Below are 22,050 nucleotides of genomic sequence, written 5' to 3' on the forward strand. Positions count from 1 at the left end.
ATATCAATATGTTATTTTTATAATAAAATAAATTTTTGAATATACTTACCCGGTGATTATATAAGCTGCAGCTCTGCTGCCCGACAGAAAAACTCTACGCTCGAAATCCGCCAGCGATCGCTATGCAGGTAGGGGGTGTACTTCAACAGCGCCAACTGTCGAGCAGGTACTCAGTACTCGATGTAAACACAGAACTCAATTTTCTCCTCGGTCCACTGGGTCTCTATTGGGGAGGAAGGGAGGGTCCTTTAATATATAATCACCGGGTAAGTATATTCAAAAATTTATTTTATTATAAAAATAACATTTTTCAATATTAAACTTAGCCGGTGATTATATAAGCTGATTCACACCCAGGGGGGTAGGTAGAGACCAGCAATAATTGTTTACATTATTATGAGCTAAGGATTTCGTATTTCATTTTAGCAGTTATTCAAAATAACAAACATAAAATAAATAAGTACCTGGTAAGGAAGTCGACTTGAACAATTACTCTGCCTTTTTTAAGTACGTCTTCCTTACTGAGCCTCGCGATCCTCTTAGGATGCTGAGCGACTCCTAGGAGCTGAAGTATCAAGGGTTGCAACCCATACTACAAGACCTCATCAAAACCTCTAATCTAGGCGCTTCTCAAGAAAAGAATTTGACCACCCGCCAAATCAACCAGGATGCGAAAGGCTTCTTAGCCTTCCGGACAACCCAAAAAAACAACAATAAAAAACATTTCAAGAGAAAGATTAAAAAAGGTTATGGAATTAGGGGAATGTAGTGGTTGAGCCCTCACCCACTACTGCACTCGCTGCTACGAATGGTCCCAGGGTGTAGCAGTTCTCGTAGAGACTGGACATCTTTAAGATAAAAAGACGCGAACACTGACTTGCTTCTCCAATAGGTTGCGTCCATTATACTCTGCAGAGATCTATTTTGTTTAAAAGCCACTGAAGTAGCGACAGCTCTAACTTCATGTGTCTTTACCTTCAGCACAGCATGGTCTTCTTCATTCAGATGGGAATGAGCTTCTCGTATCAACAGTCTGATATAATAGGAAACTGCATTCTTTGACATAGGTAAAGAAGGTTTCTTAATAGAACACCATAAAGCTTCTGACTGTCCCCGTAAAGATTTAGTTCGTCTTACATAGAACTTAAGAGCTCTAACAGGGCATAAGACTCTTTCTAGTTCATTTCCAACCATATTTGAAAGGCTTGGAATGTCGAACGATTTCGGCCAAGGGCGAGAAGGTAGCTCGTTTTTGGCTAGAAAACCAAGCTGTAAAGAACATGTAGCCGTTTCAGATGAAAATCCGATGTTCCTGCTGAAGGCGTGAATCTCACTGACTCTTTTAGCTGTGGCTAAGCAAACCAGGAAAAGTGTCTTTAAAGTAAGATCTTTAAAGGAGGCTGATTGTAGTGGCTCGAACCTTTCTGACATCAGGAATCTTAGTACCACGTCTAAATTCCATCCAGGTGTAGCCAAACGACGCTCCTTCGTGGTCTCAAAAGACTTAAGGAGGTCCTGTAGATCTTTGTTGTTGGAAAGATCTAAGCCTCTGTGACGGAAGACTGTTGCCAACATGCTTCTGTAACCTTTGATAGTGGGAGCTGAAAGGAATCTTTCTTTCCTCAGGTATAATAGGAAGTCAGCTATTTGGGTTACAGAGGTACTGGTTGAGGATACTGATACCGACTTGCACCAATTTCGGAAGACTTCCCACTTCGACTGGTAGACTCTAAGAGTGGATGTCCTCCTCGCTCTAGCAATCGCCCTGGCTGCCTCCGTCGAAAAGCCTATAGCTCTAGAGAGTCTTTCGATAGTCTGAAGGCAGTCAGACGAAAAGCGTGGAGGTCTGGGTGTACCTTCTTTACGTGTGGCCGACGTAGAAGGTCCACTCTTAGAGGAAGAGCTCTGGGAACGTCCACCAGCCATTGAAGTACCTCGGTGAACCATTCTCTCGCGGGCCAGAGGGGAGCAACCAACGTCAACCTTGTCCCTTCGTGAGAGGCGAACTTCTGCAGTACCTTGTTGACAATCTTGAACGGGGGGAATGCATAAAGGTCTAGATGTGACCAATCCAGTAGAAAGGCATCTATATGAACTGCTGCTGGGTCCGGGATCGGTGAGCAATATATTGGGAGCCTCTTGGTCATCGAGGTTGCGAAGAGATCTATGGTAGGTTGGCCCCAAGTGGCCCATAGTCTCTTGCACACATCCTTGTGTAGGGTCCATTCTGTTGGGATGATTTGACCCTTCCGACTGAGGCAATCCGCCATAACATTCATATTGCCTTGTATGAACCTTGTTACTAGAGAAAGGTTTAGATCTCTTGACCAGGTGAGGAGGTCCCTTGCGATCTCGTACAACGTCATAGAATGGGTCCCTCCTTGCTTGGAGATGTACGCCAAGGCCGTGGTGTTGTCCGAGTTCACCTCCACCACTTTGCCTTGAAGGAGGGACTTGAAGCTTTTCAAGGCCAGATGAACTGCCAGTAGCTCCTTGCAGTTGATATGTAACGTTCTTTGATTCGAGTTCCACGTTCCCGAGCATTCCCGACCGTCTAGTGTCGCACCCCAGCCCGTGTCCGATGCGTCCGAGAAGAGAACGTGGTTGGGGGTCTGAACAGCCAGGGGCAGACCCTCTCTGAGGTTGATACTGTCCTTCCACCAAGTCAGTGCTGACTTCATCTTCTCGGAAATGGGGATCGAGACCGCTTCTAGCGTCTTGTCCTTTTTCCAGTAAACAGCTAGATGAAATTGAAGGGGACGGAGGTGTAGTCTCCCTAACGAAACGAACTGTTCCAGGGATGATAGCGTCCCTATCAGACTCATCCACTGTCTGACTGAACATCGTTTCTTCTTTAGCATGTTCTGGATGCATACCTGGGCTTGACTTGTTCTGGGGGCCGACGGAAAAGCCCGAAAAGCTTGACTGTGAATCTCCATCCCTAAGTACACTATAGTTTGGGATGGGACCAGTTGGGACTTTTCCATATTGACCAGGAGACCCAATTCCTTGATCAGATCTAGAGTCCACTTTAGATTCTCCAGACAGCGACGACTGGAAGACGCTCTTAGAAGCCAGTCGTCCAAATAGAGGGAGGCTCTGATATCCGCTAAATGCAGGAATTTGGCAATATTCCTCATCAGCCTCGTAAATACAAGAGGAGCCGTGCTTAGGCCAAAGCACAGGGCTTGAAATTGGTAGACAACCTTTTGCGTGGTCTTGGGTTCGTCGATGTCCGTATGCGGGTCGTCAATGTGTGCAGCGTCGTCATCATCAGAGAGTCCATCATCTGAAAACTGAGGAGGAAGCGGCAAAGGAGTAGGAATCGGCTGGTCAGCTGAGTCCGGCAGCACGGGTGCACGCATGACTGAACCGGACGCAACGTCATGGAACTGTTGCCCAGTCTGTGAACTGGCAACAACCATAGCAGCGCGGGGACGCAAAGCGTCTACTCCAGACTGTCTAGTCTGCTGTGGGCGAGTAGAGGTATCCACACTGGGTTGCGGAGGTTGACGCACCGCGTCAAAACAAAACTTAGGTTGTTGTTGTAACTCGCGAACGTCAAAGGAAGGTTCCGTGCGTCGCTGAACGTCAACATGCGGCTGGCAGGGTACACTGGAACGCATGGGTGGCGGGACTCTCACAGCTGGAGTGCGGGAGAAGGTAGCCTCAGCGTCCACTGGACGCACAACCGTGGGTGGTTGTAGGCTAGAGGTTGGTGCAGCGTCAACCTTCTCCGCACGAAAGTCCTGCATCAATGACGTTAACTGTGCCTGCATGGTCTGCAGCAAAGACCACTTAGGGTCTACAGTAGCAGGTGCGGCAACAGACGGTGTTACTGCCTGATGCGGTACCGCTTTGCCTCTCTTAGGAGGTGAACAGTCATCGGAAGACTGCAGCGAGTCCGAACTGACCCAGTGGCTACAACTGGGCCATTGGACTTGCGCGGAAGGGACCGACTTGCGCTTAAGAGGCCGCGAGACCTTGGTCCATGGTTTCTTCCGAGAAACCTCTTCCGCAGACGAGGAATAAATGGGCTCTCTCGTCTTCGTGTGGGTGGGGCGATCTTGGTTAGATACGCCCGAAACCACGGAGGGAACGTCTGTTCGCTGATTAAAGCCTCTCGAACCCTTTGGTCGTACGACATTGCTTCTCCCCTGGGCTTGGGGGCTTGGGAGCTTGCAAGAGGTCCCGGACTGGGAGGACGATAGGCACGAACAGATGAACCCTCAAGCGCAACACTATCTACAACACTTTCCACAACACTACCACTCACTTTGTCACTACCCACTGCACTCTTACACTTCAACTCCTTGACGTCTGCCATGAGTTGGTTACGATCACTCGCCAATGACTCGACTCTCTCACCCAGAGCCTGGATGGCACGCATCATATCTGCCATCGAAGGTTGTTGAGTGCTAGAAGGGGGATCAGGAGCAACCACTACAGGGGAAGGAATAGGTTGTGGGGCATGAGGAGAGGAAAATTCAACGGAGTGAGATGAACTTCTCCTGACTCTATCTCTCTCTAGCCTACGTGTGTATTTCTGGAATTCCGAAAGCCCAACGCATTCCTCACATCGATCTTCCAATTGACAGGTTTTATCCCGACAATTGGAACAAACGGTGTGAGGATCGATCGAGGCCTTCGGAAGACGCCTTGAACAGTCCCTAGCATTACATTTCCTGAACTTAGGGACTTGAGAAGGGTCAGCCATTTTGAATTAGTCAAAGGGGAATTCAAAATCTATTCAAAGTCGTCAACAAATAATCCAAAATCAACAAAAGAATGCAAGGATGTATTGAAGATAACGTCTGCAAAGCGAAAGCTCAAAACTAGAAATGTGTACTTCACCAAAATATGTGAAAACCAATCCAGTAAGCAACAGCGAATTTAGTAGGTCTTGCCGGTGGCACGACAGAGAGAAAATTGAGTTCTGTGTTTACATTGAGTACTGAGTACCTGCTCGACAGATGGCGCTGTTGAAGTACACCCCCTACCTGCATAGCGATCGCTGGCGGATTTCGAGCGTAGAGTTTTTCTGTCGGGCAGCAGAGCTGCAGCTTATATAATCACCGGCTAAGTTTAATATTGAAAAAATAATAATAATACTTAACCTGTACCCGTGACTGGAATTACTGAAACATAAAGGCATGTTTACAAGGAGATAGTTTACTAGCTTCAACATACTATCCCGGTGCAAACGCTTACTATCCCCACACAAAGGCTTACTATCCTGGAAAGTTTACTTGGTGCTAGTTACTCGCACAAGTGAACTATCCCCATGTAAACCGGCCTTATAAGAGCAAACATGAGGCTAAAAGATAAGAACCAAAAACTGACCTGTACATAGATGAATGTTGGTGAGCCTCGATGGGAACTAATTTACTGAATATATCTTGTCCCGCTACCTCCGGATCATTCACACTGAAAGGAATGCCCTTCACTAACGAGGCTCCCTTCACTTCCGCAAGAGACGATACTGGAGGTACTTTTTCATGGTACACAAATTCATTTTCCTTCTGGGCTGCTGTCAGTTTCCCACCCATCACGTCGTTGGAGAAGGTTAAACTTTCTGCGATTAGCTGTAAGGAAATAAGAACACAAAAGTGAGGTTCTACAGGAGGTTCTCAACTTACTAACTTATTAGGTGCTAAGAAGCTGTTTGCTATTAGAATTCTGATAAATTTTGTCTTAGGGTAGACCTAACCAACTTACAAACTTAATAGGTTCTAAGAAGCATTTTGCAATTAGAATTCTGATAAATTTTGTCTTAGGGTAGACCTAACCAACTTACAAACTTAATAGGTTCTAAGAAGCATTTTGCAATTAGAATTCTGATAAATTTTGTCTTAGGGTAGACCTAACCAACTTACAAACTTAATAGGTTCTAAGAAGCATTTTGCAATTAGAATTCTGATAAATTTTGTCTTAGGGTAGACCTAACCAACTTACAAACTTAATAGGTTCTAAGAAGCATTTTGCAATTAGAATTCTGATAAATTTGTCTAAGGGGAGGCATAACCTAACTCTCATGCCAAAGACTTCTAGCTGCACCAAGTCAACAAATAGTCCCTTTTCATATAAAATGAATAACAGGTTATGACATTTTGCTTACTTTATTAAATTATATAATATTGGATTATTGCAGTATTTCATTATCTCACATCTTAGTACGGTATACGAACTTTTGATACATGAAATTTATTTCAGTTAGATTTGTGTTTGTTTCTCCAACTGTTTGTAAGTTGAGGAATTATAATTATTCTGCTTATAACTACCTTGGAAACTTAGCGGAAAAAGCACTTTATCAACTGCTGCTATAAAAAAGTTTTACCTAGTTTTCAGCTTATCGTTTCAGTAGCAACGTATAACACAATAAAGCCGTACCGATTCAAGATACTTGTACCTTACAAAATTGGACAACTTTTTGCTGAACCAATTAAAGCAACTAAAGGTTACATCGCTTAGGAAATCGTCACGAAGTTACTTCGGAATAAATTTCTAAACTTACTTTCAACCAATACCCAAATATTTAACAGGCAAATTATGTGCAAATTACATATATAACTTTCATTGTCACTGGATAAAGAAAAAGCAAGCATTCAAGAAAAGTTACGCAACAAACAACCTCGTTAGAAGGTTAACTACAAAAGGACAAGATTTTCCAGACCTCCACAGCATTAGTTTCATTCATGGACTGCGCAGCCTTGTTGAGACTGTTCATTTCATCCTTGAAGCGAGCATGACATTGATAAAACATTCCTATTTAATATTTCATTGTAAAACCAGTACATCCTGACCATTATTAACCTGATCCAACATAAACTGTAAAAAACCTTCCCATTTTCATTGTTAGCATTCCACTTATGTCATTATGATTATCATTTCTAAACTTCGTCTATGTTTGTCCATATTGCATTTGATTCCACATTAAATACGACAAAGAAAAGTCAAAGAAAATTTAATGTAAAACACAAAAGTACTTGACCTTGTAGATCTCCTAACCAGGAAAACAAACAAAACACTAACTAAATCATGTACAGTATCTCAACAAGCTTACACTGTACGTGTAAGTACACAATCTTATTATTTCAAAGGCTTCATGAGAAATTAATCAAATTAATCTTAATTTCTTCTAAATACAAAATAACTAAACATCTTACTGTTTTTATCTCTTATCACATATAATTCTTTATAAATTTGTGTTAACAAGACAAATTTGGAAGTAATTTGTATTTTTCCTAACGTACAAACATCTAGCTATTTAAAAGGGATTATCTTCCAGCTTCGCCAAAAGATAATCCCTATTAAATAGTGTTAGGTTTGTTAGTGTTGAAACAAAATCGTTTTGTATTCACGATTTTTCACAAAGTCAACCAACTGCACAATCATTTAAAATTTCAACCCTAAAGTGATATAAATATCCTTTATATTCCTGTATTACTGACAAGATAAAACGAAAAACAATGCTATTCAAAATGCTATCATTAACTGCTACATAGCATTAATAAGACCAGTGTTAATGTATGGATCAGAAACTTGGGTTTTAAGATGAAAGAGGAAGCAAAGCTTGAGAGAACAGAGATGAGAATGCTAAGGTGGGTTATGGGAATATCACTATTTCAAAGACTGGAAAATGATGAAATAAGAAGAATCGCAGGAGTAGTTTAGAGTACCGAGATGATAAGAGTGTCACGACTGAGATGGTGTGGGCATGTGTTAAGGATGAAGGTAGGGAGGGAGTAAGGAGGGCTTAGGAGGAACCTGTAAGGGGAAGAAGATAAAGAGGGAGACAATTAGATGGCAAGATAAGGTGAAGGATGATATGGAGAGAAGAGGTTTGGTGGAAGAGGAAGCCTTTGATCGAAGGCATTGGAGAGGGCGCATCAGGCAACAGACCCCTTAATATAGGGATAACGGTGGGGAAGAAGAAGAAGAAGAAGAAACAAGTCATTTCACAATACCTCTTGTTTCTCCAAATTCTTTGAGAGTTTTGATGCTTCACTCAACATGTCAACAGCTGCTTGGTAATATGCAAGGCGTTCGCCCATCTTCTGTTGCTCTTCCGTCTGCATTCCTTGATACAAAAGTGCAACTGCTCCATAATAGGCTATCTTGAACTCGCAGTATTTCCGCCACATCTTCATCAAGATAATGTTTTTATTTTTATATATTGTCAAATGCCTTTTCTTTTATTATTATTATTATTATTATCAAAAATTTTAAGTAATTTTTATTTTTCCTAACATACTTACCGAGAACTACTTTCTTAGGAGTTACCAGTAACCTCCTCTCTACCGACCTAACTCCTAAGAAAGTAGTTCGAGGTAAGTATTCTTACCGAGAACTACTTTCTTAGGAGTTAGGTCGGTAGAGAGTAGGTTACTAGTAACTCCTAAGAAAGTAGTTCGAGGTAAGTATTCGTGTTGGAACAAATTATTATTATTATTATTATTTATTACTACTAGCTAAGCTATAACCCTAATTGGAAAAGCAAGATACTATAAGCCCAAGGGCTCCAACCAAGAAAAACAGCTTAGTGAGGAAAGTAAATAAGGAAATAAATAAACGATATGAGAAATAATAAACAAAGTAAAATATTATAAAAGCAATAACATCATCAAAACAGATATTTCATATATGCAAACTATGGAGAGACTTATGTCAGCCTGTTCAACATAAAAACATTTGCTACCAGTTTGAACTTTTGAAGTTCTACCAATTCAACTACCCGACTAGGAAGATCATTCCCCAACTTGGTCACAGCTGGAATAAAACTTCTAGAATAGTTTGCAGTTTCATTTTGATTATAACAGGAATGACATAAGAGGAAGAAGAATAACTTCTATAAGGCTTCAGAGAAAATAAACTGACATGTGTATATTCAATATGTTCTTTGCCCATACTGTAGTCTTTATTTAAGATAGGCAAAGGCTAGGAGAAGGAAAACTCCAAAATCAAACCAAACAAGACCCCAACGGCGGAGCTTCCCAGCGCCGGCGGAAGAGGGCAATGCCTGTCGGGCAGGCAACAAGGCGGGCCTTGACATAACAAGAACCCGGCAGCCCGATGCAACCAACATCGGAGAAGCCGCCTGTCTCATATGTCTTGCGCCGCGGTGAAAACAGTGTGGGCCAAGTGTGTGTGCGTGGCCGTTGCAAAGCCACGACCACCCAAAACAATATACCCAGCTACTGGCATTCTGTCGTTTCCTCATAAGCACCCACCCCATAGATAGGAGGCTGATGGCTGATGGCTAACGACAGAAGCCAATACTCGGACACGAGTGGGCGCCGACGACGACGACGAGTCTAACATGGATTCAATTTCATCTCTTGTCAATAAAATTTTTCTTCCAAGAACGATTGCTTCTCAAATTAAAAGAACAGTAAATCACATGAACCAAGTGAGCTTAAATAAAGGTACAAAACTTAATTCATTGGAAAAATTGGGCATTATTTATTTCTAAGTTATTATCCTCTTGTTATTTTGAAGTTTTTAAAGTTTATATATGAATGACCTATTTCCATGTTGTTATTCTTAAATTCCCATTGAAGTTTATTTCCTTATTTCCTTTCCTCACATGGCTATTTTCACTAGTGGAACCCTTGGGCTTATAGCATCCTACTTTTCCAACCAGGCAATAATAACAACAACAATAATAACTGTAATAATAATGATAACAACAATAACTGTAATAATAATAATAATAATAATAATAATAATAATAATAATAATAATAATAATAATAATATCTTTCCCATTATTCACAGCAAATATCAGGAGGCACAGTACATGAATTCTATATACTGTATATTACAAAATCATAGCTTAAAAACAATCAGCCAGCGAGTATGGAGAAACATTCTACTTTATAGAATATCAAATATTGCAAACATAAATTGCCTTTAAAATGACTACATACCTTAAGTTTTTTACCACCAACAATCTCTGTGATGACAGCATCAGCTGACTTTGCAGAACCCAGGTTTTTCATGGCAGTCTTTAAATACTCCACAACTTGCATTGCAACCTTAGCTGTAAAGCAATAGAAATGTAATAAAAGGCGCAATTACCATCAATTAATTAATCTTAGAGTAATCTAGAAACCAAACGTATAATACAAGAGAAGCCTAGTTTTTGTTTATCATAATCTGGATTATAGCCTTAACTTTCACTGATTACAGTAAAAATGTAGAATAATTTCAGGTTTCTGGCCGACCGATTAACCATTGCATTATTTTGTAGCTTCTTCAATACAATTTCCCTCTTCTCTTTCCCCAGATTCCTCTAATACAATACTGCAATATCTCTCATGAAGTGATCCTTCCGTAATGAATCAAGCTCTCTTCTCTTTAAGGTATCCAAGATACAACCAGGGAGGGCTAGGCAATGGCTACTGATGGCTCACTAGGTAGACCTACAGGCTATGGCAAACCCGGCCATTCTTAGCTCTAAAGGATGGTGAGGTTGCAGCGACCAAAGAAAGTAACGAGTTTGAGCGGGACTCGAACCAGAGTCTGGCGATCAGTAGTTAGAGATGTTATCAAATAGGCCACCACAAACCATTATCATCAACCTTCTCTATGCCTTTTTCTTCTTCTTCAGGCATAGCTATGATAAGAATATTTTAGATCTCAGACACATTCATTAAGATTTCTTTTAAATCATAATGCCCGCTTACTTTCTGAAAGCGTGTAAGAGTCCTGTTACACCATTATAGCAGCCCACATTAGTCACTTTTATAAAATGTTCAAATGTTAGTGTTTATGAAAGTAAGGATTGCAAAGCTAGTATACTATACTACTTCAAATTACGCAAGTTCAACCTTTCAAATAATCCCCAATTAACTTTTGTAAGCACACATTAGTTCTCTTCTAAAGAATGCATTTCACACAGACTCCATGAAATAATAAAGTTTCAGGTATACAGTAAAAATGTTATTTTCCTTAGTAAAATAAATTTTTGAATATACTTACCCGATGATCATGTAGCTGTCAACTCTGTTGCCCGACAGATATATAAGGTCGGGATACGCCAGCGATCGCTATACAGGTGGGGGTGTACACAACAGCGCCATCTGTGAGCAGGTACTCAAGTACTTCTTGTCAACAAGAACTCAATTTTATCCTCGGTCCACTGGTTCTCTATGGGGAGGAAGGGAGGGTCCTTAAATTCATGATCATCGGGTAAGTATATTCAAAAATTTATTTTACTAAGGAAAATAACATTTTTCAATATTAATCTTACCCGATGATCATGTAGCTGATTCACACCCAGGGTGGTGGGTGGAGACCAGCATACATTAGAAGCTAAGTATCCCGTATTTCATTTTAGCAGTTATTCAAAATAACAAGCATAAAATAAATAAGTACCTGGTAAGGAAGACGACTTGAACAATTACTCTGCCTTTTTAAGTACGTCTTCCTTACTGAGCCTCGCGATCCTCATAGGATGCTGAGCGACTCCTAGGAGCTGAAGTATGAAGGGTTGCAACCCATACTAAAGGACCTCATCAAAACCTCTAATCTAGGCGCTTCTCAAGAAATGATTTTGACCACCCGCCAAATCAAGTAGGATGCGAAAGGTTTCTTAGCCTTCCGGACAAGCCAAAAATATTTCAAGAGAAAGATTAAAAAGGTTCTGGAATTAGGGAATTGTAGTGGTGGAGCCCCCACCACTACTGCACTCGTTGTTACGAATGGTCCCAGAGTGTAGCAGTTCTCGTAAAGAGACTGGACATTCTAAAGATAAAAGACGCGAACACTGATTAGCTTTTCCAAAAGGTTGCGTCGAATATATTTTGCAGAGATCTATTTTGTTTAAAGGTCACGGAAGTTGTGACAGCTCTAACTTCGTGTGTCCTTACCTTCAGCCAAGCTTGGTCTTCCTCATTCAGAAGGGAATGAGCTTCTCGTATTAACAGTCTGAAAATAATAGGATAAAGAATTCTCTGACATAGGCAAAGATAAATTCTTAACTGAACACCATAAAGCTTCAGACGGGCCTCGTAAAGGTTTTAAAATAGAACTTAAGAACTCTTACAGGACATAATACTCTTTCTAGTTCATTTCCAACCATACGATAAGTTTGGAATATCGAACGATATTGGTCAAGGCCAAGAAGGCAGCTCGTGTTTGGCTAGAAAACCAAGATGTAGAACATGTAGCCGTTTCGGATGAAAATCCGATGTTCTTGCTGAAGGCATGAATCTCACTGACTCTTTTAGCTGTGGTTAAGCATATCAGGAAAAGAGTCTTAAAGGTGAGATCTTTCAGGGAGGCTGATTGAAGTGGTTCGAACCTGTCTAACATAAGGAATCTTAGAACCACGTCTAAATTCCAACCAGGTGTAACCAAACGACGCTCCTTCGTGGTCTCAAAAGACTTAAGGAGGTCCTGTAGATCTTTATTGTTGGAAAGATCTAAGCCTCTGTGACGGAAGACTGATGCCAACATGCTTCTGTAACCCTTGAGTGGGAGCTGAAAGAGATCGCTCTTTCCTCAGATATAAGAGGAAGTCAGCTATTTGAGTTACAGAGGTACTGGTCGAGGAAACGGATACTGACTTGCACCAGTTTCGAAAGATTTCCCACTTCGATTGGTAGACTCTAAGGGTGGATGTTCTCCTTGCTCTAGCAATCGCTCTGGTTGCCTCCTTCGAAAAACCTCTAGTTCTCGAGAGTATTTCGATACTCTGAAGGCAGTGAGACGAAGAGCGTGGAGGCCTTGGAGTACCTTCTTTACGCGTGGCAGACGTAGCAGGTCCACCCTTAGGGGAAGAGTTCTGGGAACGTCTACTAGCCATCGAAGTACCTCGGTAAGTTATTCTCTCGCGGGCCAGAGGGGAGCAATTAGCGTCCACTTGCCCCTTCGTGAGAGGCGAAATTCTGCAGTACCTTGTTGACAATCTAGAACGGAGGGAATGCATATAGATCTAGATGAGACCAATCAAGTAGAAAGGCATCTAAAAGAACTACTGCTGGGTCCGGGATAGGTGAGCAAAGTATTGAGAGCCTCTTGGACATCGAGGTTGCGAAGAGATCTATGGTTGGCTGGCCCCAGGAGACCCAAAGTCTCTTGCATACATCCTAGTGGAGGGTCCAATATGTTGGAATTATTGTCCCTCCCTACTGAGACAATCTGCTAAGAAATTCAAGTTGCCTTGGAAGAAACTTGTTACTAGTGAAAAGTCTAGACCTGTTGAACAGGAGAAGAGGTCACTTGCGAACTCGTACCATGTCAGAGAGTAGGTCCCTCCTTGCTAGGAGATGTACATCAAAGCAGGGAGTTGACCATGTTCACCTCCACTACTTTGCCTTGAAGGAGAGACCTGAAGCTTTTCCAGGTCAGACGTACTGCCAGAAGCTTCTTGCAGTAGAAATGCATTGTCCTTTGACTCGAGTTCCATAATCCCGATCATTCCCTACCGCCTAAGGTCGCACCCCAGCCTACGTCCGATGCGTCTGAGAAGAGAACGTGGTTGGGAGTCTGAACAGTCAGGGGAAAAACCTATCAAAGGTTGATAAAGTCCTTTCATCCAGTCAGACCAGACTTATCTTCCGGAAACCGGGATCTAGACCGCTTCTAGCGTCTTGTCCTTTTCCAGTGAAGAGCCAGATGAAACCGAAGAGGACGGAGGTGTAGTCTTCCAAGTGACACCAATTGAACCACGGATGACAGTGTCTTAACCAGACTCATCCACAGCCTGACAGGGCCGCGTTCCTTCTTCAGCATCTTCTGGATGGATAGCAGGGCTGGGGGTTGATCGTCTTGTTCAGCCATGTCCTCATCAGAGGGTTCCTCATCCGAAACTGATGAGGAAACGGCAACGGAGTGGGCAACGTCTGACTCGCTGAATCCGGTCGCACTGGTGGATGCGTGACGGAGCCGGACACAAGATCATGGTACTGCTGCACAGTCTGTGAACTGTCAACCATGGGGAAGCGAGAAAGTACAGCGACAACCCGAAACTGTCTAGACTGTCTGGGTTGTGCAGACAACCCCTATAGGGTTGCTGAGGTTGCCGCACTGCGTCACAACAAGTCACCTCTGCTGGTTGTTGAACGTCTTCCTAGTGACACACTGAACGTCCACAACCACCTCCGAGAGTCGCTTAACGTTAACGTGCGACTGGCAACCCACACTGGGTCGCACCGGAGGAGGAATCATCTCAACTGGCGGACGTGAGTAGGAAATCTCAGCGTCAACAGGGCGTACAACCAACCGGTAGGAAGGTTGTTGGCAAGAAGGTTCTTCTCCGTAAAAAATCCTCTATCAAGGACTAAGCTTGGACTGCATGTCTTGCAACAAAGCCCAAGGTCTATGGGAGCAGGTGTGGCAACAGACGGGGTAGCGACTGAAGCGGAACCATTTACCCTCCCTGGAAGCATGTTATGCTTTAATTAAAGTCCATAGGAGGCTAAGCAGCTTAAGGCTCCTCTCCAAATGACAGAGTCCTCAAGGGAATATCAGAAGGAGGGAGAACAGCACTTTCTCATCTACAGGAACCATGTCCGAGAAAAGCTAGGTTATCTCAGTGAGGGTCTCACTGGTGCAAAAGCAGCAGACCAGAAGGCAACGTTATGAAACTGCTTGACAGTCTGTGAACTGTCAAAAACTGAACTGTCAACCACAACAAGAGCGTGAGGACATACAGCACTGGTGTATAGTAGCAGACCAGAAGGCAACGTCATGTAACTGTATGACAGTTTGTGAGTTGGCAACAACCAAAGTTGTGTGGGGAAGCCTCAACTCTTGACTGACTAGTTTGCTGCGGGCAAGTGGCGGTAACCACAGTGTGTTGCGGAGGCTGACACACCGTGTCAAAACACGGCAGCTTGTGGTAGCTCACGCACGGCAACGGAGTGCTCCGTGTGTCTGTGGGAGTCATCATACGTCTGGCAGGGTTGACTGTGCATGGGTGGAGGAGCTCTCACAACAAGAGTGTGGGAGCAGGCAGCCATGCCGGGCGCACAACCGTGGAAGGCTGTAGGCCCACGGGTGCATCGTCAACCTTCTCCGCAGTCGGAGTGTGGGAGCTGGCAACAACAAAAGCGGAGAGCTGGTGCGTGGGAGAGACTGCCGTGGGTTGCGGAGCATGCCGCATTGCGGCAAAACACGGCAGCTTGACAGCACCTTCCCACTGCTGATGCGGTAGCTCACGCATGTCAACGGAGGGTGCAGCATGAACATGCGTCTGGCAGGGTCGACTGCGCATCGGTGGTGGAGCTCTCACAGGTGGAGTGTGGGAGCAGGCAGCCGCAGTATCTGCTGAACGCACAACCGTGGCAGGTTGTAGGTTAACAGGTGCAGTGTCAACCTTCTCAGCACGATACTCCTGCATGAAGGAAGCAAGCTGAGACTGCATATCTGCAGTATGGACCACTAGGGTCTATAAAAGACGGCAACAAACGGAGCTACTGTCCGTTGTGACTGAGGGTCTAAAACAGCTGGTGCAGCAACAGACGGAGTTACTGCCTGTTGCGGTACCACCTCCTCTCTCGGAAGGTGTGCACAGGGTTGCCAGGTTGGCCTTTTTTCAGGCCAACAAACCTCGAATTTGACCCTTTTTTTTTTTTTTTTTTAATTGGCCTTCAGTAATATCATGAAAAATATGCGGATATTAAGTACTATATATTTGGCCTTTTTCTCCATATAGGTTTTTTAAAGCTTCCGTTGTTTGAAAGATGGACTTATCTCATATAGAAAATCTGGCAACCCTGGGTGTGCAGTCGTCGAAGACTGCAGCGAGTCCGAACTGACCCAGTGGCTACACCAAGGCCGTTGGACTTGCGCGGAAGGGACCGACCTGCACTTGAAAGCTGCAAGTTTGGTCCATGGTTTCTTCGAGAAACCTCTTCCGCAGACGAGGAATAAATGGGCTCTCTCGTCTTTGTGTGGGTGGGGTGATCACGTCGGCAACGTGTGTAGATACACCCGAAACCACCGAGGGAAACGTCTGTTCGTCGATCAAGGCCTGTGAAACCCATAAGTCCTTCGACATTACTTCTCCCCTGGGCATGGGAGCTTGTAAGAGGTATCGGACTAGGTAAACAACTGGCACGAACAGACGAACCCTCGAACGCAACACTGTAACACTTTGCGCATATCACTTTATCACTTTTGATTTTCTGTTTGCACTTATTTCACTGAACTCGAAACTTTAAGTGATTTGTACCTGAAACACGCAATCCTATCCTTCATTAAAAGGTAGTAATTGCGAAAACAGTTTTACAATGCAACAGAAAAACATAATGAAAGATAAAGAATTCAGTGGCTGGAAAAGAGACTAAACACTAGATCAAATATACTACGTTTAAAATCTCTCACCGCATAAAGCCTGGGAACAAGAATAAAACTCTAGAAACGTTTTACCTTCTTCCCCTATAGCGACTAGGGAGAAGAGTAAAAAACGAGAACAACGTTACCCGCTTGAACGAAACGTTTATTCTCTTCTCTCTCCCTCCGTCTCTATCTCTCTCTCTCTCTTGACTTAGAACCTGAGAGATGAGCCCAATTATATATCGTTAAAACATATTATTTGTTAAAGGAAAAAAACTGAAAGGTTTCCCAAATAAAAAGTTCCTTTATTAGAATTAAAACCATTTAAGCTAAGAAAGAATGAACGAAACGCTAGAATCGGTTTACTCTTACTGCAACGTGAAACCGTGAAATACTCTCTCTCTATCGTAACGCTAGAGCGCATGTTGAACGTTCTGAACGTCAACAACTGCGGAGACTAAACTAAACGTTAGTTCATCTTTGAAAACAGTACGAGACTATCAAAGAAATTCTTTCAAAAACATTAAAATTAAAAAAGTATACATTCTTAAAAGTAAATACGATATGACGGGCTCAATGTTAATTAACTTCAGTTCCAAGTAAGGACCGCCTACTATTAGGAAAGGTCGTATATAAACAAACATAAAAATTAATTTTTTATAAGTTTATAATAAATGGAAAGTTAATCGAAGAGGCCTATAAATGGCGGAGAGATATAAAATAAATAGCAAAATTACCAAAAACCTAAACACACTTCCGTCTAAGGGAAGGGTCGGTCATTAAAAAGTGAAAGAGAGACCATACTCTCTTCGTCACCAACACTTCCGTCTAAGGGAAGGGTCGGCCATTAAAAAGTGAAAGAGAGTCCATACTCTCTTCTTCACCATAATTAAATCTATCCAAAACGAGTTCAAGTTTTGAAATGAAGATAAAACCCCTGCATAGCGAAAGCTCAAAACTGGAATAGTGTACTTCACCAAAACGTTGTGAAAACAAATCCAGTTAGGGACGGCGTATTTAGTAGGTCTTGCCTGTGGCACGACAGAGGAAAAATTGAGTTCTTGTTGACAAGAAGTACTTGAGTACCTGCTCACAGATGGCGCTGTTGTGTACACCCCCACCTGTATAGCGATCGCTGGCGTATCCCGACCTTAGATTTCTGTCGGGCAACAGAGTTGACAGCTACATGATCATCGGGTAAGATTAATATTGAAAATTAAGCAGACTACTAAACATTCTCATTTGCTTACTGCCAAAGTAGTTGTAAATAATTGAGATCTAATCGTGACAGTAATGACTTTACAAGTAATTGTTAAGTACCCTAATTTTACCTATCTTATTCTTAAGGCATAATTATGAAACCTTCTACTTCAAGGAAAATACCATAATGTAGACAACTTAGCGGTACTGTACAGGTCTCAGGAAAACAAGAGGAAAAAAGACAGTGATGATGACCATAAAGGAAACTATAGATAAGATCCTTTACAAAACAAAACCAAGTAGGAAACTTCAGCTTACAAAGGAATTTCATCCCAAAAGCAAGGCAGAATACCGTCTATTTACTATTAGTATTTTTGAGAGGATAAACTGTAAAGTCCTACCTATTTAGCTTTAATCCCTCTGAAAGGCTCAAACAACCAGATCCAATATTAATCATTTCTAAATAGGGTTATCTGGAGACCAAACCCTTTAACATAGCACTTGACAAGTTTTAATTTGGCCAAGAGTTAATGTCACATTTTTACCATGAAGTTAGCCATGCAAAGTGATATACTTACACTAAACAGGGATTCTAATTTTTTTTTACCTTTTTTCCTGTAAACTTAATCTTTTCAAGTGTCGAAAGTTTGTTGGCACACAAGTCAAAGAAATTAGCTGGATCATTTATCTTAGGGTTCAAGTCAGGGGACAAATACATGGAGGAGTATTGATCCAATAGGCAATCATTTACTTTAAGGGGCCAAATACCTCTCTTTACTTTTTGGTGTTTGCATACTTGAGAGACGAGTTTTGTGTTACTATTTATAATCTTAAATTCCTTCCCTTATTCAGCTTGGTGTACAGCCTCAAGAGAATTGATGGGTTTTTGTACTATCTGCAAAAATTTGGCCGTTAACCCAAAAGACCAATTTGAATTCAGCGGCATTAACTTTGAAGAGATTTCTGCTGTTTATTTAAATAGCACTCACAGGTCTTTTTGGATTAGGGAATAATGGCTTGTCTGGGGAATTTTCATCTACGATTGAAGCATTTAGTTATAAAAAAAAATCACTATTCAATAGTATATGAGAGAGAGAGAGACAGAGAGAGCTTTTTTCAGGATCACAGTATCACCTCTACAAATCCTTGAGTAATAATCATCAAGTTGAGCTTGGGTTTATGACTTTGGGCTCTATGACTTTGCGTTCTATGCCAGGAAGGACATTTAGCACCAAGAAGTAACAAGGAAAACACTGCAGTTGCACTTAGCAGTATTATAAGTCAAAAGAAGCTAGACAACAGGAATGGAACTCAAGTCCTAGAAGCTAAAAGGGGGGTGATGATTATGCAGTAAATATGAGATGTAGTTTGACAAGTAATAAAATCTATAAAAAAAAGGGTTACTAAATGACCTAATAGTTCCTTTTATAACAATCAGTTCAAAATAACCAACAAACTCGAATCAAACATACGTACCTATAATTGTAGGCTTGCGATTATCAGTCATGCTCTTTTCTAAGATGCACTCCTGTGCCTGAGCCAAGCACACATTATAAAAAAAGGTTAGCAGAGTGGGGTTCATGTCAGATTCACGTGGCTGAGGGTATGTGTCTCTTAAATGCTGAAAAGGAAAGAATTATTGAGATAAACTAATTGGTTTATACACTTAAAAGATGGTCTTCATATAGACTTTCGTTAAATCTCCAAATAAAATTTCTACAAGAATTACTTCAGCAATTTTTGGTGAAAAATATTTACTCATTTCCAAGTTTTCAAAATAATACCTACATAACAAAATTATATTTTGCTTTTTAGTGCACATGGCAATGGAGCATAGACTTCTCCATACAGATCCTCTGCTTACAAACATTCAGATAAACAAATAAATCCAACTAAAATTATACATTTCATATATTGTATCAAGAGTTCTTAACCCTTTTACCCCCAAAAGGACGTACTGGTACGTTTCATAAAAGCCATCCCTTTACCCCCATGGACATACTGGTACGTCCTTGCAAAAAAATGCTATAAAAATTTTTTTTTTCATATTTTTGATAGTTTTTTGAGAAAATTCAGGCATTTTCCAAGAGAATGAGACCAACCTGACCTCTCTATGACAAAAATTAAGGCTGTTAGAGCAATCTAAAAAAATATACAGTACTGCAAAATGTGCTGGGAAAAAAACAACCCCCTGGGTTGGAAATTTCCAAATAGCCTGGGGGTAAAAGGCTTAATGAAATAGTGTAATAATATTATATAATCTAATGCAATAAGCAAGAAGACATATGCGATATGAAACAGAACTATTTGCTGACTTTTGCCGCTAAAAATCGTAGGCGTGGGAGATAAGTGAAGCCTACCCTAAGACAAAATTTAATAAAATTCAACTAACAGCTTCTTGGAACTCAAGTTTGTGAGTTGAGGATTTTCTGTACGTAACTGTAAACGTTACTGGAAATGCATTACATAAAAAAAAATTAATAAAAAATATATAAAAAAGTTGAAGACTTTCTGTCCATAATAGTAAACCTTACGGGAAATGCATTGCACAAAAAATGAATAAAATATATAAAAAAAAGTTGAAGACTTTCCGTATATAATTGTAAACCTTACGGGAAATGCATTACATGAAAAAAATTAATAAAAAATATATAAAAAAGTTGAAGACTTTCTGTCCATAATTGTAAACCTTACTGGAAATGCATTACATAAAAAAATTAATAAAAAATATATAAAAAAGTTGAATACTTTCTGTCCATAATTGTAAACTTCACTGGAAATGCATTGCACAAAAAAATTAATAAAAAATATATAAAAAAGTTGAAGACTTTCTCTTCATAATAGTAAACCTTACGGGAAATGCATTGCACAAAAATAATTAATAAAAAATATATACAAACTTGAAAACTTTCTGTCCATAATTCTAAACTTCACTGGAAATGCATTACATAAAATAATTAATAAAAAATATATAAAAAAGTTGAAGACTTTCTCTTCATAATTGTAAACTTCACTGGAAATGCATTGCACAAAAAAATTAATAAAAAATATACAGTATAAAAAAGTTGAAGACTTTCGCTTCATAATTGTAAACTTCACTGGAAATGCATTGCACAAAAAAATTAATAAAAAATATATAAAAAAGTTGAAGACTTTCTGTCCATAATTCTAAACTTCACTGGAAATGCATTACATAAAAACATCAATGAGAAAAATATCAAAATAGTACCTGAAACGCCCACGCAGCACATTGGAAATGCGTACAGCTGATCTTCATGCCATCGGGGGTATTTCTGGCATCCATGGCACCTAAATCAGTATGGAGAGCCCCAATATTGTAGAGAATGCAAGCCATCTCATATTTGATGTCCGTTACACTATACGATAGGCTTGAATAAATGTCATACCTGCAATTTCAACGATATAAATGTTAAGCGGTTGTCGGTTTCATACTTACTTATCTTTTTCAATAAACCTGAAGCAATTAATTCAGAAATGAAAACTTAAAACACGTGTGTGTGAAGAAACACCAAATCAGGCATTATTTGCATAAAGTGATGACAAAAAACTTTCCAAATAACAAAGAAGCATTATCTGTCATGGAAAAGGATCCATAAGCTAAAATGAGAACTGCCCACACATGAATCGTCACAAATATTCAACAAAAAGAATCCTCAAATTTTTTAATAACCATAAAATCATGATCAATCTTTTACAAGACCCACTTGTTCACCAAAGGAATTTTAGTCACTCTAAGGATCTATCAGTGCTTTTAAAACTCACCAGTTAAAAGTTATAGCCAAAGAAGAATTCTCCGTAAGAGGGAAGCGTGAGAGTAAGAAATGCAACTGGCAGTAGTAACGCTTCAACGTTGAACACCCGGTAAAATCCCTCGGAGCGTGGATGGCTCCTGCACGCAAGCCTTCCAGCTCGTGAATCTCGGTGCTGTAATTGTCTGGGTCTTCATTGTAATGATCACGAATATACTGGAAATAGAAGGCTGAATTAATAAACATATATCAAGCATTCTTAACCCTTTTACCCCCAGGCTATTTGGAAATTTCCAACCCTTAACCCCCAGGGGGTTATTTTTTTCCCAGCACATTTTGCATTATATTTTTTTTTAAATTGCTCTAACAGCCTTAATTTTTATCATAGAGAGGTCAAGTTGGTCTCATTCTCTTGGAAAATTCCTGAATTTTCTCAAAAAATCATTAAAAATATGAAATAAAAAATTTTATAGCTTTTTTTGCGAGGACGTACCGGTACGTCCATGGGGGTAAAGGGATGGCTTTTGTGAAACGTACCAGTACGTCCTTTGGGGGTAAAAGGATTAATAAGAAATTATAGATTCTTAGAGAGTCATACTCAAAAAGCATATGAAAAAAAAAAAACATTATTTGATTGGGAAAACTACTGACTAAAGGAGGCTTTAACTCCCTCACTTGCAAGCTATGGGTTTAAAAATTCCAGCAATAAGTGAGAGAAGTTATTTGTGTCGGTTAAAAAAGCATGATTATTATACAGTAAAAACCTACTAATCATAAACAATACTGCCTTTTCT

At 40.8% G+C, this 22,050-nt stretch overlaps 1 protein-coding gene across 1 annotated transcript in view; it reads right to left on the reverse strand.

Annotated features, from left to right (window-relative positions):
• LOC137634299 (tyrosine-protein phosphatase non-receptor type 23-like) overlaps positions 1-22,050 on the reverse strand; it is an 81,804-nt gene that overhangs the window by 47,048 nt on the left and 12,706 nt on the right. Inside the window, 6 exon segments of the mRNA XM_068366651.1 lie at positions 5,344-5,585; positions 7,968-8,144; positions 9,929-10,041; positions 18,963-19,107; positions 20,716-20,893; positions 21,270-21,472. Of these exon segments, the coding sequence (XP_068222752.1) occupies positions 5,344-5,585; positions 7,968-8,144; positions 9,929-10,041; positions 18,963-19,107; positions 20,716-20,893; positions 21,270-21,472 (1,058 nt within the window).

This window comes from Palaemon carinicauda, chromosome 44 (assembly GCF_036898095.1).
Source record: "Palaemon carinicauda isolate YSFRI2023 chromosome 44, ASM3689809v2, whole genome shotgun sequence".
Lineage (NCBI taxonomy): Eukaryota > Metazoa > Arthropoda > Malacostraca > Decapoda > Palaemonidae > Palaemon > Palaemon carinicauda.